The sequence below is a fragment of the Caretta caretta genome, chromosome 25, assembly GCF_965140235.1.
Source record: "Caretta caretta isolate rCarCar2 chromosome 25, rCarCar1.hap1, whole genome shotgun sequence".
NCBI classification, from domain to species: domain Eukaryota; kingdom Metazoa; phylum Chordata; order Testudines; family Cheloniidae; genus Caretta; species Caretta caretta.
This window is the reverse complement of record NC_134230.1, coordinates 17,089,952-17,106,721: the sequence shown is the minus strand read 5'-3', so window position 1 is coordinate 17,106,721 and position 16,770 is coordinate 17,089,952. Positions and strand designations below refer to the sequence as shown.

The 16,770-nt window shown below is 47.6% G+C and overlaps 1 protein-coding gene and 1 long non-coding RNA gene across 3 annotated transcripts in view; one reads left to right on the top strand and one right to left on the bottom strand.

The window, feature by feature from the left end:
- Positions 1–3,996: 3,996 nt before the first annotated feature.
- On the bottom strand, positions 3,997–5,190 carry LOC142070115 (uncharacterized). The gene is made up of 2 exons (XR_012666076.1): positions 5,101–5,190; positions 3,997–4,213 (listed from the first exon to the last, which is right to left on the bottom strand). It is a non-coding gene; the product is annotated as an uncharacterized LOC142070115 (long non-coding RNA).
- A 583-nt stretch (positions 5,191–5,773) lies between these two features.
- Positions 5,774–16,770, top strand: part of ABHD8 (abhydrolase domain containing 8) — a 31,571-nt gene continuing 20,574 nt past the window's right edge. Inside the window, exons 1-2 of one of the 2 annotated variants that reach the window (XM_048830743.2) lie at positions 5,774–6,349; positions 6,457–6,558. In XM_048830743.2, the coding sequence (XP_048686700.2) occupies positions 6,537–6,558 (22 nt within the window). In that variant the 5' untranslated portion in view covers positions 5,774–6,349; positions 6,457–6,536. Of the gene's footprint in view, positions 6,350–6,456; positions 6,559–10,564; positions 10,902–16,770 lie in introns of those variants that run through there. The other variant, XM_048830745.2, reaches the window with a different exon arrangement.

The following is a 16,770-nucleotide window of genomic DNA, read 5'->3' as shown; positions in this document are numbered from 1 at the left end:
TTGCAGTCTGAACAGAAAAAGGATTAACAAAAGACACAAGGTACACTGGAGGGAGGGATACACAACAGTTCAGTGCTACTTGAGACAGTTGTCAGATCTGACCCTAAATCAAGACTGTAATGGTCAATAACCAATAATAAAACAGTAATCAAAAATAAGCTATTTCACAGGCGTTCTCCACCTGTTCAGCAATTACAGCTGACAGGATCATCTGGTCAATCTCCAGTGCTACATTCTTTGTGGCCTGGTGTACATTTGTTGCCACTAACAATGCCACTGAGTGAAGTGATCCATCATCATTACCCTCCATGTGGGACAAGAGGACATCTTCATACCCATTCCACAGGAACTGGCGCCATTAGTTGGGGGAATGGTCCACATTTTACAAATAAGGAAGCATTCTGCAAAGGGGCTAACGCTGAAAAACACTTATGCAAACAGCATTTTCAGGTTAATTTTGAAAATAAGGAGCTATGAACTGAGACAAAATCTCCTGAGAACCTGTCCCATATCCTAGGAGTTGTTACAGCAAAGGTCAATTTAAAATATGATAGCTGAACTCCTAAAAAGCAGCTTGACATCAGAGAAAAAATAATATATGAAGAATAGATGCTGACACCCGACTCATACAAAACTTTGGATTACGGCTCAATGGGACATTAGGTTGAACACTGGGGAAAGTTCCTAAGGATAAGAATTCTATTAGGCTGTGAGAAATTAATCCTGAAAGAAAGAGTGGAAGTACCCTAAATGGAGGCATTTAAAACTAGGACTTGCCAAACCCCAGGCAAATAAGCTGTGGGAAACAATTCTGCACTGGCCACTGATCTGATAGCGTTAGTCTCTTCCACCTCTAATTTCTCCAGATTCCAAAAGATCCATTAAAAAAATAAAAAGAATATGTTATAAAAACAGAGTTGCCTCTTACTAATGCCTTTTTCCATCCTTTCTCTGGTTGAGTTGGCAGATGTTTTGCTGGGTTTCTTTAAACTGGACTTTGCTTTCCGCATATGGGTTACAAACACGGTTGGAATGATGCTCTGTAGGAGTCCCTTCATTTCAAGAAAGCGCACCAGGGCCTCTTAAGATAGGCACTGTGGTGTCTGCACACTGTTCTGAGACGGAGAAGCTGCTGAGTTCTAATTCTGGTTCCAGCTGTGGCCTTAGACAAGTGACTTTTTCAGCCGTGCTGCAGACCTGAACCTCCCATTAAATGGAAGCCGTGGTTGCTCAGCCCCTTCTTAAATTCAAACTGTGCCTTAGTTTCCTCATCTGACAAATAGGGAGAATGATACCTCTCTGCCACTGGGGGTTGTGAGGCTTAGATAATTAGCACAGCACTTTGAGATCCTTGCACAAAAAACTTAGTACTGGGCCCTAGCAGGCATTTTTGCACATCACTCTGAAAAATCATGTACAGTTGGCAGTCTTTGTTTCAAAAAGTCCCAAGCCTGCAATGGAAAAACTACTGTAACCCATTCCCAATCATCTGATTCATCCAGCTTCCTTCATCCTCAGTTTCTCTTTCATTATTAAGGTATGACTGAAATGCAATAAACAGAGGCTGTGTTATCAGGGGAAAGCACATAATCCTATTTATAAGCTGTACCCTGCCTACATGCCTTTGGAGAGGTGCACAACCTTTAATAAAAAGATATATTGTGCTCCTTGAACAGGTACCAAAAGAGCAAGATCCCACCCCATAAACAAACTCACTCCCCCAGCCAGCCATCTCAGTAGCTACAGAATGTATACAGTATAAAAGATTGTACTAGCTAGTAATCCTCTCAGGGATCATGCCAGACTGATTCTGTTTATCATAGGCAGAGGAGTGGTTAGATGTTTGGGGTGTTGAATTATTAGTTCTGCTCTTAGGTTCCCCTACAACTGACTCTAGAGAGCAAACTGACCACCTTCCTCTTACTGGAGCCCATTTTTCAAATTGAGGGCTCTGGCAATGACCACGACTCGTGCTCATGGGGACTTTCTAGCCCCCAGCTACCTTCAGTGTCCGATACTGAGGTGAAAAGGAAGGTGTTCTCAGCCTTCTACATATAATTCCTCCAGCTGCTAGGAAGTCAGGGTAAGGAAGACATATTGTTGAACTTCTGGAAGGAGATGACATGTGTGAGAGCTGTGTCAGACAGGCCCAACTCCTTGCCCCACATGCTGTCCCAAAGAGGTTCAGGCTCCTCTCTACTTCATTTTTAAGTATCAAGGCCAACATTTTTAACGGTCATCTTGAAAGGTATATAAAATCAGCTCAAGAGATCTCAGGCTCAGTCCCTGAAGAGTAAGGAACCTATAATGGGCATTTTGTGGCTCCAAGCTTTCCTGTATTGATTGTTAATCTGGCTAAATTCACTTTGTGGTAGAATCTCAACCTCTGGAATTTCCTGAATATCATGAACCTGATTCTCACCTTTACTGCTGCATTAGTGGTAGTTTTTGCATCTAATTTCTCCTCAAGTAAGCCATGCATATTTGTCACACTGCATTAAACTTGGAGAGGGAAATTTAAACTTGTCAGCTTTACAGTCTGTCTCATGCTTCCATTTGGAACACCTAGAAGAATGTTTACATTGTTTTTAAAATCAAAAACTGTTTTAATTAAGATACCATGGGGACATTTTTATTCAATGTCAATTTTTAAAAAACTGAACAAAACCTGCATTTTGATCCAAGTATTTAGAGAATCCTGAATATAGACTGTAGATTTTGTTCTTAAAGGCTCTCACAGCCTCACACACTCGGTGTGAAATACACCCCAGTACAGAAGGTCTTTGCAAAGCCTATGCTCCAAGGGGTGTTAAACTGAGAGACTAAATGGAAAACTTAAGCAATGCAGAGAGGCCTTGCATGGGCTCTTGGGCACAGATGTGAATTTCACCCCCACACAGCAGCAAACTAAGCCAAAGTGTGCTAAGTGAGGTGTTTGGGTGCTCTTCAGGTGCCATTAAGAAGCTGGGCATTGGAATCTTTACCCAGTGACAAAAGGAATTCTTGCTAACAGAGCAACAGGAAAGCAAAACCAACATGCACTACTGCTGTAGTTTATAACAGGACTGCAGCCCCACCACTAGGTTCAGATCCTGCAATTAAATCTATGCAAGTAGATTCTGTGGCTGCCTGGAGTCCCATTTTCTGCAACAAGACTCTTCATGGGCACATATAAATTTGCAAGATCTGGCCTTAAACTGACAGAAAAAAGAACCCTACCCCACGCCTGCTTTAGGCTCCAGACATGCAAGGTACTCATTTTCTTCAAACAGCTCTGAGGGCACTCAGCACATTGCATGATAGGGTCCTTAGTGAGTAACACAGGGAGAGGGGAGTGGAGTCAATAGCACACTGTTCGCTGGGTACGTTGGGGAATAGTCATAGACCTTGTCTTGTGGTTAACGCTAACTGCACATCCACAGATTGAAAACTCATCCCTTTAGGTTTCTAGAGAAAGAAGAAAGTGTGTCCGCTACTCCCACAAGAAAAAAAGAGAAATAAAAGAGTTTTTCTTCCCCTTTAGCTTTGCATTAACAAACTTAATGCAGGAAGCTTAATATGATTTTTTATTATTTTGTAATTATGCCTCATGGATGTACAATTTTTACCTTAGAACTACTCCCATCAGTTGTAATAATTTTGCCATTAAAAATAGTTAGCCATCTAGTGACGCCAATGGAAAAGAAAACCAGCAACCTACATCTGTCAAAGTACCACTCAATAATTCTTCACCACATTTTATAACATGATGGGAATAGTCAATTGCTCATGGGTGTTTCATAGAGAAGTCTATGTCACTGCAAACTCTCGAGCTGGTTCACTCTAAAGGTCTGAGCTGCGGAAGATTATTCAGGCTTGACTGAAACATTTCACGCTCAACAGATCCTGCAGCTACAACACTCAGTGGCTCAGCGATTTCCTGCCTTTCAGTATGCGTCGGAGGATCACCTCGATCCCACTGGGAGTTCTAATACGCTTGATCCAGCCATGGGTCCGTTTGCGCTTGAGGTTCTTTGGTTGATATTCATTCCCGCGTGCCTTGGTGCGTATTTGCTGAAGGTTCCATGGTGACAGGTGTCTAGGGATGCTTTGGAAGATTCCTGCAGATCTGAAGGATAGGCTGGTGCTCGGAGGCTGCCCCAAAACATCAGAGAGGATGGAAATTGTCCTGGGCTGTGAGGGGCAGGCTATGACACGCTGCAGCAGAAAGAATCTTGGTAGAGTGAAAAAACAATAGAAAGAGGTTAACAGGAAGTAAGACAATGACCTACAGAGTTTGGAATCTAAGCACCATGTGTAAAATACAGTATGGGGGATGGGGTGGTTGGGACTTTCATTCAAATAATGTAATTTTGGAGGTATAACTGGTTAAATAAGGGACTCTGACAATTCATTTGAGCCAGACATAGTGAAGGGAGATGCTGGCCCTGTTTCGGCAACACACTCCTGCACCCAGCACTGCAGTCATCCATCTCTCTCTTGGCTCTGCCAATGCAGTGACACACACAGCACCCCTCTGATCAGATAGTCATCACTGCTTCTGACCTCCCTTCCTCCCCATCTACAGCCAGGACCCCACCCTCCCAGCCACACACACCCCCTCTCTCCTGCCCTCAGCTTCCACTCACCCCATTTCCAGTCCCCCTTCTTCTGCCCTGGCCTCCCCCTCCCCTCCTGCCCCAGCTCCCCCACCCCCCCGAGTCCCCCTTCTTCTGCCCTGGCCTCCCCCTCCCCTGCCCCCCCCGAGTCCCCCTTCTTCTGCCCTGGCCTCCCCCTCCCCTCCTGCCCCAGCTCCCCCACCCCCCCGAGTCCCCCTTCTTCTGCCCTGGCCTCCCCTCCTGCCCCGCCCCCCCACCCCCCCCGAGTCCCCCTTCTTCTGCCCTGGCCTCCCCTCCTGCCCCGCCCCCCCACCCCCCCCGAGTCCCCCTTCTTCTGCCCTGGCCTCCCCCTCCCCTCCTGCCCCGCCCCCCCGAGTCCCCCTTCTTCTGCCCTGGCCTCCCCCTCACCTCCTGCCTCGCCCCCCTTCTTCTGCCCTACTCCCCCTCACCCCATTTCCAGTCCCCCTTCTTCAGCCTCCCCTCCCCGCGGCCTGCCCCTCACCCAGTCCCGGCAGCCGCGCGTTACCTGCCCGCGGGAGGCAGAGGCCAAAGGCGGCCCAGGCGGCCGGTAAGGAAAGCCGCCATCATTCCCCCCCCCCCCAACAACACCCTCGCCTATTGGCTCCCGCCGCCGGGCCTATCACAACCCGCGGCCACGCGGGGCTGGGGGCGCCCGAAGGGCTTCTGGGACATATCGTTCTCCGTGTCACGCCGAGGCCGCGAGGGCTTCTGGGGGCTGTAGTTCTCCCGGACAAGCCGAGGCTCTCCGTGGGGTGTGCTGAGCCCCGGGCCGGCTGGCCCCGTGTTCCCGCCTTGCCCCGTTTCCTCAGGGCTCCCCTTTCCCCCCCCACGGGCCGTGGGTCGCCATGGAAACGGGCCCCCTGAAGGAGGGCGGCCAGTGGGCTAAAGCCTGGCAGCCCGGACTCCTGGGTTCTGTCCCAGCTCTGGGAGGGGAGCGGGGTCTAGGGGTTAGAGTGGAGGAGCCGGGAGCCAGGATTCCTGGGTTCTCCCCCTGGCTGTGGGGTCTAGCGGGTTAGAGCAGGGGGAGAACCCAGGAATCCTGGCTCCCGGCTCCTCCACTCTATCCCCTAGACCCCCCCCCCTCCCCTCCCAGAGCTGGGACAGAACCCAGGACTCCTGGGTTCTCGCCCTGTCCCCCCTAAATGGTTAGGGATGCGGGAGGCTCGGAGTTGCCGCACGCTCCGTGCAGGTACAAGAGGCCGTCCACATAGAACGACTTGCACGGTAGCGGCCTTAGTCTGGTTGAGGTGGGAGTTTCCTGGAGAGGGTGGGGACAACCATCCCAAAGCATCTCTCCAGTTCCTGCCAAAGAATCCTGCATGAAATTTCCTTTGCACCTGGGGCACCCAGTGAGCGAGGAGAGGGCACAACCTTTTGTGGAGCCAAAGGCCCAGTATGAACCAGTGGTGCAAGGTGCAGCTACGGAAATCCCAGTCTGGTTTTTAAATGGTGCACTAAAGGCCAGATTTAACCCTGGTGCAACTCTCATTCGTTTCAGTGGGGTTGATCACTTTACAGAAGTGCTGGACTTGGCCCTGTGTGGTGAAGCAAGTTACTTCGATTTGCTGTTCACCTCTGGAGCCCTGAGTTTAGACCTGCCAGAGGTTCAAGTCATGTGATATCAATGGGCCTGATCCTTCTGCCCTCATTGATCTCAATATGGGGATGCTCAGAATCTCTGAAAAATCAGGCCAGCGGTCTCACATAAACAAGGATGAAGACTATAGTTAGTGAGTCACCTTTGAAAAGCCAGATCTCATTGAAAGTTGTTTATTGCTTAGGGTGAAGGCAGTGAGTGAAAACTAAGTGGTTGACATTTTGTGTCTTATAACACAAGGGTTTGGTGCCTGAAGAGGATCTGAATTAACCATCAGCTAAACAAAGCTTCTGTATGTGATGCCTTAACCACAGCATGAGATGTTCCCCTGTAGCCCTCTGGGTAAGTAGCTCCTCATCTGTCATATTACACACTGTGCAATAATAATGTTTCATAGAATCCCTTATCCATGTATCATGCCTTTCATCTAGTGGCATTGAAGGGTGTCTTTTTTTAAAAAGCCTATGGGAGTTAGGTACTCACCTCCCATTTAATTTCAATAGTGGTGAGGTGCCTGGTGCCCTTACACATCTTACCCAAAGCAGGTTGCAAACAATGAATTGAACTTTCCAATCCCCGTTCCCTCCTGTGAGGTAGGTGTGTTCCCATTTTTCAAACAGGGGGATTGAAGCACAGAGAAGAGATTTACCTAAGGCTGTGCAGAGGCCATGGCAGAGCTGAGAAAAGATGCCATTCCCCTACTTTAACCCCTAGACCACACATGCTCCTACAGCAAGGAATAGTAGAATTTAGGAGTCCTGACTCCCAGGCTTCCCTGTTCTAACTGCTAGATACAACTGACTTTAAATAATAATTTGCATTTATATGATCTCTTCCATTGTTCTTATCACGTCTCTCTCTGTCAGTGTCCCTCATCCCTCAGAAACAGAGATGGAAGCACGGGACTGATGTTCATAAACAAGGAACTGTCCTGCAGTTCCCAGGATATCTGGCCACCCTAGTGTATCTGGCGTCACCACAACACACAGGGCTATGTGCTGTTTGCCATGATGGATTGTTAAAAAACTTTTAATACATTTTCTGTCAAAATGATTTTGCTGGCAACAGTTCTGGGCTGTTTCTTTGCTTCTGTTAGCTCTAGGATTGAAGCACTGATTTGAGAGGCGCAGGGCTGTGCAGGGGAAGTGACACAAATGTGCACAGGCTTGGTGCTCGTTATGGCTGCGGGAGATGCTTTGCCCCTTTCCTCATTGCTAGGCCTCTTAGGGTTATCACTTAATTATGCACTCACTAGATATATGCCTGAAATGGCCATGTGCCTGTGTACCGGGGCTTTTCATTCCTTGATCCTGTTATTGGAATAATTGGGGCTGTCCAAAGAACAAAGAGAATTGGAGATGAATATTGTCTTACACTTAGAGGAGGAAATGGGAGCCAGGACTCCTGGGATTCTGTTCCTGCCTCCATTGCACAGCTGCTCTATGATATTAGCCAAGTCACTTAAAACAAAAAAACTCTCTGTGCCTCAGTTTCCCCATCTGTAAAACCGGAATGATACTACTGCTTCCCCAGGGGAGTTATGGGGTTGGATGTTTTGTAAAGCAGTTTTGAGATTTCAGATGACACTTTCTATAGAAGGGTGATTATTCTTAGACCTTCATGAATACATGGTCATGTGATATTTAGCAGGCGACATTATCCATTATTATTCATTTTGGTGCTCCCCTCACAAACATTAAGGTGCTGTACAGTTACCACAGGGATTATTTCACCTTCCAACTGAAATGAAGCTACCTGTGGTGAGGGAGAGAGCAGCTGTTCTTGGGCCAGTTACTCTATCCCACAGGTTTTCTGATTCATGCTTTCCCCAGATTAAACTATTTGGTGAATTATTGCAGGAATTAAAACTAGAGCAGATTATCCAATGTAGGTACACTGTATGCTGATCTGGAGTATATAGTATACACCATTTTTTACTTTCACTTATTAACTCAAATTTTTAGTAACAAAAAGGGGATTATTTGAAAGACTCCCTGTTTTGATGGCTCTTCCTTCAAGTTAATGGGAACCAGCAGCAGAGTTGTTAGACTCTCTCTCTCTCTCTGGACTATTCAGGTCAGTGGGGAAAGGATCAAGCCCTGTTCTAATTTAGCTCTGGCTGCCCAGGGAAAGGGGTAATTTAATAATAACATGGGGAAGTCAGAAAATTGACAATTTCAGAATTGCATCTACTTGCTTCACAAATCTGTCTCCTGTGTGTATCAGTCATATCTGCTGATATTAGCCCTTCACAGCCAATGCATCTACCGACCAGAGAGTGAGCTGCATTCTCTTTCGTTCACACATTATCAAATGCACTGTTTACTACAGTTCAGCTCCAGAATCCAGCAGAGAGGTCTGCAAGGTGTTACCAACACTTATGATACACTTTATCTGGATCAGAATTACTAGCTTTGCAGCACTGGTAGTTAGAAAAAGCATTGTTTTACTTGTAAACTGAGCACATTTGATCTGAAGTTCTTGAGACAAAATAAATCGTTAACATGATTTGGAAAATGTAATTCACAACAAGCCGTGGATCCGTAGGTGGAGCAGGAATTGTTTCCATGCTACTCATTACTGGATGGAAAAATAATCAGTTCCACACTTTCAGTTACTTACTGTCACAGGTAATTGACTATTCATTATTGCTCTTTGATTTTGGATTCTTTAAATGTCAGAGGAACTTTTCTATAGCCATAGTGGACAGCATGATAATATACTAAGTGTAATACAAACTGGTTGGGGGGAACAGCTAGCAGATATAAGTAGGGGCACAGCGAGCAGATCGAGGGACGTGATCGTCCCCCTCTATTCGACATTGGTGAGGCCTCATCTGGAGTACTGTGTCCAGTTTTGGGCCCCACACTACAAGAAGGATGTGGATAAATTGGAGAGAGTCCAGCGAAGGGCAACAAAAATGATTAGGGGTCTGGAACACATGACTTATGAGGAGAGGCTGAGGGAACTGGGATTGTTTAGTCTGCGGAAGAGAAGAATGAGAGGGGATTTGATAGCTGCTTTCAACTACCTGAGAGGTAGTTCCAGAGAGGATGGTTCTAGACTATTCTCAGTGGTGGAAGAGGACAGGGAGTAATGGTCTCAAGTTGCAGTGCGGGAGGTTAGGTTGGATATTAGGAAAAACTTTTTCACTAGGAGGGTGGTGAAACACTGGAATGCGTTGCCTAGGGAGGTGGTGGAATCTCCTTCCTTAGAAGTTTTTAAGGTCAGGCTTGACAAAGCCCTGGCTGGGATGATTTAATTGGGGATGGGTCCTGCTTTTGAGCAGGGGGTTGGACTAGATGACCTCCTGAGGTCCCTTCCAACCCTGATATTCTATGATTCTATATAAAGGGGCCAGCATCTTCCCCCACCCATCTAATCCAGACACTCCCTTTGAAATAATAATACTTTACAAACAATGTCCTCAAGGCACCTTATAAACAGAATTAATTCTCCAATCATTCCTGTATAGATGAATATAATTATCCTAATTTTACAGAGCAGAGGAACCGAGGCACAGAAAGGCAAAGTGACTCATCCAAGGTCACACAGTGAGTCGGCAGCAGTCCGGAGTAGAACCCAGGAATCCTGGCTCCCAGTTGCCTGGTCTGGCCATTAAAGAAAAGGCCTTGTTTTCAGAACATTCCTTTCCATTGGTGAAGGCAAAGATAGCTGGCTTGTCAGAAGAGTTTGCATTTTGTATATTGCCAACCTCAAGCTCTCAAAACAAATGAGTCAGCCCCCCCTCCATCCCCCAAACTCATAAGATTAAAAAAAATTTGTAGGGTCTTTTTATTTGTCTTTTAGTGTCATATTCTTCAGGGAGTCATGTTTTCAAACTTTTCTGCACAAAAAATGAGGGCTAGAAACTTACTTTTGTTTTCACATGAAAGCTAAGACTCTCACGTATTCATGTGAATCCAAGAGCTACTGCTTTACAAAAAGCACCAGATATTTGCGATGAAATCGTGAGAGTTGGCAACACTCATAAAATCATATGAATTAATTGGAACAATCTTGGCGGTAAAGTGTTTTCAGCAGATTAACAGCCGAATTGTCACAAACATAGCCAAATTCCTTCGAGATGTGTCAGGAGACGAGGGACGCCCTCATGCAATTGAAGAAAAAGTCCTGGTTCCCAGCCTCAGCACTGGCAACAGGACTAGTGCACTTTACACCCCATGCCAGGGATTAGAGGGGAAGGCATGTCCCCTTACCCCTTTTTCTCTCCCAAGCTCTCCATAGGCTGTAAATTGGGTGACTTTTTGCTTCAATTGGTAAGATTCCCTGTCTGTCATCGTGAAACTCCTCCTCTGTGGGAGGGATTTAAGGGGCTTCTCTATGGCTACAGAATACAAGGGCAAATAGCTCCCCAAAATCCCCCAGAGCCAGGCTATGGTGTTTTCCCCTCCACTGTGGCTCATGGAGAGAAGATGGGAGGAGAGATTCCATTTTAAAGCAGATGATTTTAGCTGAAGGGAAGGCTCAATCGTTCTTACTGCACATGCAAAAAAAAAAAATGTAATCAGAGCAGCTCAAAAGCTGAGCATCCTGCCAGCGCTAGCTCCTTGCACGGGCGGCTGCTGACTTTGGCTTGTCTTCCTCCCCCCTCTTTTGCTTTCTTCAAGATTAATCCTTTTACTTGCAATCTCAACCGCTGACAATTCTTGTCAATCAATGAGGTGAGCATGATGTTCTGTCGCTCTCTGTTGTACAGGGGACTGAATGTACAGCTGGAATTTGGGTCATGCACAGGGGAAAGGAGGAGGGGGGTATTCTGCACAGGGTGCAAAATGGCCAAAAGACCCGCTCGGAAGCTTAAGATCAAAAGGGATTTGAGAGGCGTTAAATGGGATCTCAGGAAAATAGGGGAAGGCAGTAGCTGTCCGAGTGATGCCAGGTTGTTTGCACATAAATAGCTGTATTATCCATGCATGCTTAGGCAAGGGAAAAAGCTACCCACCAGCAAAACTTAGGTGCATGCATCTCCTGTTGTGATGCAATTGCAATAAATTATCGCTGGCTCTGAGGAAGGCACCACTGTTGCTGTGCGTTGCAGATCTTGGATTTTTGGCTTGGGAAAGAGGCAGAGGGGGCATCTTAATGTATTGATTTGGACTTGTTTTGTTTTTTTTCCCTTCCTCCTCCAACTGGTTCGCTCCTTTCTGTAGTTCAGGGCTGTGGCGTTTGCTGCTTCAGGAATTGCAGCTGGGTTATTTTGTGGCTGTGCTGTGGTGTGTGTGTGTGTGTGTGTAACGTCAGGATATCTCTGGAAGAGAAGATGAGGGGGTGAACTGACCCCTAAATCCTGGAAGGGTCAGATACAGGTTGCTTCATTGTGCAATGCATGATCTTCTGTGTTTCTCAAGGTCTTACTTCCTAGGGAGAGAGACCTTTGTGGTAGTAGCTAGCCATGGCTCCCAACCTGCCTGGCATGTTATAGAGGCTTTTATTTTTGTGTGATGCCATTTCTCTTTTGAATATAATTTGTCTATATTGTCATTCTGTGGGGCCCAAAGCAAAGTCCTGCCACTGACTGTGGGACCCACTCCCGCTTCTTGCAAGGATGTTGCATACTTTAATTGCATCCCTGTGCAAGGGGGCTGGAACAATTTGTATGGGGGGGGGCTGAGAGCCATTGAACCAAACTGTAAACCCTGTATATAATGGAATCCACTTCAAGCCAGGGGGTGGAGCACTGGCAGCCCCCCTAGTTCCAGCACCTATGTCCCTGTGTATGCTGAGAATTTCACCTTTCAGGGCTTGGTGGGAACTGCAATCTGATCTGAATCTCTTGGGATCCCATTTCTATTGCTTGCAAAATCCTCCCAGGTACTTCCCAGGATCCTAATAAACCAACTAGTGACACAATCGGCATACAAGAAGCCAGGCACAATATAAAAACCACAGGTGATAGCCTCCCCGATACAAAATGTTTGCTCCCTCCCCAGTGGGAACATTGCTTAAAAGGCACTGAGATGGCTCACTAAAAATTAGTGGTGCAAACGATTAGCTCCTGTGTGCTTATTAGAGATCCCTGTTTGTTTGTCATTACGTTTGAATGTTTTCTCTGTACCTCAGTTTTTTCCACCTGTGGTGGGGGGAGGGAAGAGGGTATGAGGGGAGGGAGAATAACAATATTTGCATGTTCCTTGGGATGTTGTTTAGCTCCATTCATATCTGTGATTCTTGGATGGAAGGGACAAGAGATGAACAAATTATTATTGTAATTAGAATCCCAGCTTTGGCACATCTAATGTCACTCTCCATTTCCATGGCACTTTACAAATATTAAGTCCCCCAACTGCCCTGCAAGGCTGTAAATATTATTCCCAGTGTGGGAAACTAAGGCACCAAGAAGGGATGCGAGGTCCCCCCAAGGTCATGCAGCAGGTCAGTGGCAAAGCCAGGAGAAGAACCCAGATCTCTATTGCTCTACCCATTAGACATGCTCCCCAGTGAACAATACTCTTGGTTCATCTGTTGGGGTCAAATGCTCCTCTTGACTTCTGTGAGCAAAGATGAGCCAAAAGCTAAGGATGCAGAGGGGCTGTGAAAGGACATTTCCACCCCCCACCCACCCTTTGGCCTGTGGATTCTGCACTGTGGGCAGGACAGAGGAAAAAACACTTTCCATCAACAGGAAATCCAGCTGGATATGAAAGCTGACCTGTTGGCATTCTCATTTATACTAGTTCCCCCCACTGCTGGGAGGAAGCCTTCCAAAGAGGCAGGAGGGGCAGTCACAGTTGTGGGGAGGCAGCTGTGTGTCCAGAGAAGCCAGGAGGCAGTTCTGGGGATCCCCTCTTCTGGTGTGAGCAGGCAAACCCAGGTCTCTGATGGAATGATCAGTCAGGAACCTTGCAAATCCTGTTCTGGAGCAGCCCACATAGGGGATGGTTTGGCCCTTAGTCTTCAGTTGGTTTTTGTATCCTGTACAGTAGGGTGTTGATGGTGGTTGTGAGCCCAGCACCTCTGGGGGGTGGGTATGGTATAAGTGTTGCTGGGACATACCGACCCCACGTACTGTGAGCCTTGCATGCATGGCCGTAGTGTTACTGGATCCATTTTTCTTGCCCTCCAGCCCTCCATTTGCATCTTGACCCTCTTTTTCTCTGACTGTGATGTTTTGCCATCACATTATATAAAATTCAAGGCATTTCAGCTCAAAATAGGTCAGTAAGTTGTTTTTCCTCGGCCTGCCTGTTCTGCCAGGCACGACCATCCTGGAAGTGGGGGAGGAAGACAGGGAGAAGGGAAGTCAGGGGGGCTCCTCAGTAGCTTTGTGATTCAAATGCAAAAGGCCCAAGAGCTGAGCTCGGAGACCAAGACTGGGCTTGGAGAACAAACAAGACTGCTTCTGTCTCGCAGGACTAGCCATCAGCATTATGGTGCTCCTGGGCATCTCTCTACTGCAGAATCAGGGCGCATTTTCCCTGGGAAGCTGTGGTGCTGGCAGGGAAATGCATATACTGTAACTTGTTTTGGTCTCATCTACACAAGAGAGATCAAACGCCGTAATAGCACTGTCTGGGGGCTGCCGTGCGGTAACCCCCCATCCCCAAGACTGTTGCTTCTGCAGTCTGGACGAGCCCTTAGTGAACTGTGACTGCTGAACTGATACTGTCTAGACTTCTGGAGGTCGTGTGGTAACATTTCTGTTGAGATTCTTAATGAAAGGGGTTTCAGTGAAAGGAAGCCAGAAGCCCCTGCAGTGGCTTGAAGCAGAAGGTTCCAACTCTGCTCCATCCCCTCTCTGTGATGTTTCAACTGAGCCTATCCCAGACGGGTTATGCAGGGGGCAGAGGTACAGAGAGAAGGGGGTTTATATAATGCTCTTTGCGCCTGACTCACTGTTGTGACTGGCGTTATGTAACTAGTGCTCAATTCTTTGTGCTGGGGATGGCAGATGAATGTACCCAGGGCTTGTCACCATGGTTACCAGAATCTTTACAAAGTTCTGTACAGTCCATATGGTTTCATTTTCAGTCTTTTCATCCTCTGGAGGGAAGAGCCCTGGATTTTTGGCTGCCCTTGAGGGAGGCAGAGTTCTCTGGTGGTTAGAGCAGTGGAGTGGGAAGTAGGAGAGTCGGGGACAGTTCCCAGCTCTTCCACTGACTTGCTGGGTGATTTTCCCCTCCCGAGTGGAGTGCTTTGAGATCTGCGGCTGACCAGCTCAGATAAATGCCGTATTTATCTGCCACACTTGCTGGGTGGCTTTCCTCAGCTTCCATTAATTCCTTTACTGAGCAGGGGCTGTCACCCCTTGAAATGTGAGTGCCAAGCTAATCGTCAGTAAGGGATTTGGAAGGAATCCTGTAGGAGGGCAGGGGAGGGTGTTGGTTTGAGCAGCAGGCCGGCGCTGGAGGCAGCTTACTGGGCTCCCAATAACCTTCCCTGCTTAGTATATAAGAACAGAGATGTCCCAGCTGAAGAGGCTTCAAAGGGAACAGCCCTGTATTGTTCAGAGGGGGCCTGCCTCTGTTCTGGAATATCCGTTTCCTTCAGTTCTATGGATGATTGTGCAGTTAACTCTTTCTCCCCCAATGTAGTGTTTAAAAGGGGTGGTGTGCGGTGGGATAATGGCCCCAAGACACTGTCAATGGGTTAGGCCAATAACAGGCTGGGGAGAGGGGAGGGCTCCTTCTATGCTGCAGCACGATTCAAAGTTCACAGTGTGGAAAGAACGTCCCAGCACCGCCACGTGATCGCTTGGGCTCTGTCACCGAGAGGTGCTTCATCAGTCTGTACATCTGGTTTTGCCTGATGTATATTTTTCTCCTTCAGCCTTTTTCTGCCTGGTCAACAAACACCCCTGATCTGTGCCTAGTGTAGGGAGGTAAGGAGGGGGGCAGGGAGCAGTTAATGGACAGCAGGGGGTTGAGAATCAATCCGTGGCCTAAGCCAAAGAAGCATTTATCAGCTACCCTTATCCTTAAGGACCTAGGTTCTGATCCTTCCCATTTACTTTAGTGGACTCTGGATCAGGCTCGTAGTTCTGCTGGCCTCAGGCACTTAAGCAGTGTCATTGCTGCCAGTGGTGATATCTGGCTTCTAATCTGCAGCGCAAGCACCCTTCCTGGATTTAGACTAGCAGGATTTAGACTAGCACCATGGAGAACGCCCATGAGCCACATGGGAACAGGTAGCAACTGTGAGAAGGCTGGAGAGCTGCTCTGTGGGTCTGTAATCAGGAGGTGAGAAGCATCTTTGCAAAGGGCAGGAGAATTTGCTTCTCCGGTGAATCTCTCTCCAGCTAGCAGAGTCCCTGCCTGAGACATGGTGATGGAAAGGTTCCAAGGAAATCAGGTCTGGAAATGAGCGAGATGGGCTAATTGAGTTTATCCTGGTAAATGAATCAAATTCTAGCAGATCAGCCAGAAATCCTATTACGTTCACTAGCCTATTACCCATACGGAGATCATTAATACCTCTTGTTATTGAGGGCATAGCTTAAATCCAAGCCCTTATTGGAAATCCCGGGGAAATGACCTTTCTGGTGAGGTATGAGGTGAGCTTTGACTTCTAGTAGCCTAGGAGTTCAGAGAACTGGCTGTCCATACTCCTGGAGTCTATTCCTGGCTCTGTCACTGACTCCCTGTGTGACCTTTGACAAGTCACATCTCTCTGAGTCTCAGTTTCCCCATTTGTAAAATGGGGGATGATGCCTTGCTTACAAGGGTGATGTGCAACTTAAAGTACGCAAAGGGCTTGGAGATTCTCAAATGGAAGATTCTGCAAAAGGGAAAGGATGGTGGAGTCATCTTCCAGGGAGATATCTGAGACTGACTCCATCGCTCATGGGCCCTGGCTCTATTAGGGAAATCTAAGCAAAGATTGCACCCCAGGGCTACCGCTGCTTCGGCCCCGCTGGCACCAGCAGCATTGGGAACCCTAGTAGGGACTCTCCTCCTGGCGTTATAAGCACTGTATCATGTAGCCCACCTCTGAGCAGGTGGTTTAAATATACCCCAGCTCTGTCTACACTAATCCTCCCACCATTTCAGTAGGATATGAGCCATGCAAGAGGGAGAGAATCTAAGAAAGAGGCTAGTGCAGAGAAGGCTGAGGGGTCTCCTTCCAGACCACGGTTCCCTGCTCTGCACCCGGCTTCCTTCCATTCTGCCTTTTCATATCGCAGTCCGGCCTTGTTAGAGGCTGAGTTTAGCTGACTCTTGGCTCTGCAGCTGTGCTAATTTGCTGATTGTCAGGGGTGATGGCTGAGCACTGTCCCACGCTGAGCATTTCCGGGTGGGAGTCAGGCACCAGGCACAATGGGAAGAATTAGGGAGAAAATCTTCCAAGGGCTGTCTCAGCAGGTTGTGAAGTAGACAAGCCCTGCCTTGGTTTCCGTCATCCTGTTTTCACTCTGATGTATGGGGCAGGGTTTGGAAGCCTTTGGATGATTTGGTTCCTTGGGTTTTCAGTAGGGGTCCCTCTCAGTCACGATTAGAGCCTCACTGGCAATATTGAGAGACGGTGAGGACTGAGCGCCCTGCCCCCGAATCTGCTGAGCCGGTCAGCCCCATATGAGTGAGCAAGTGTCCCTGC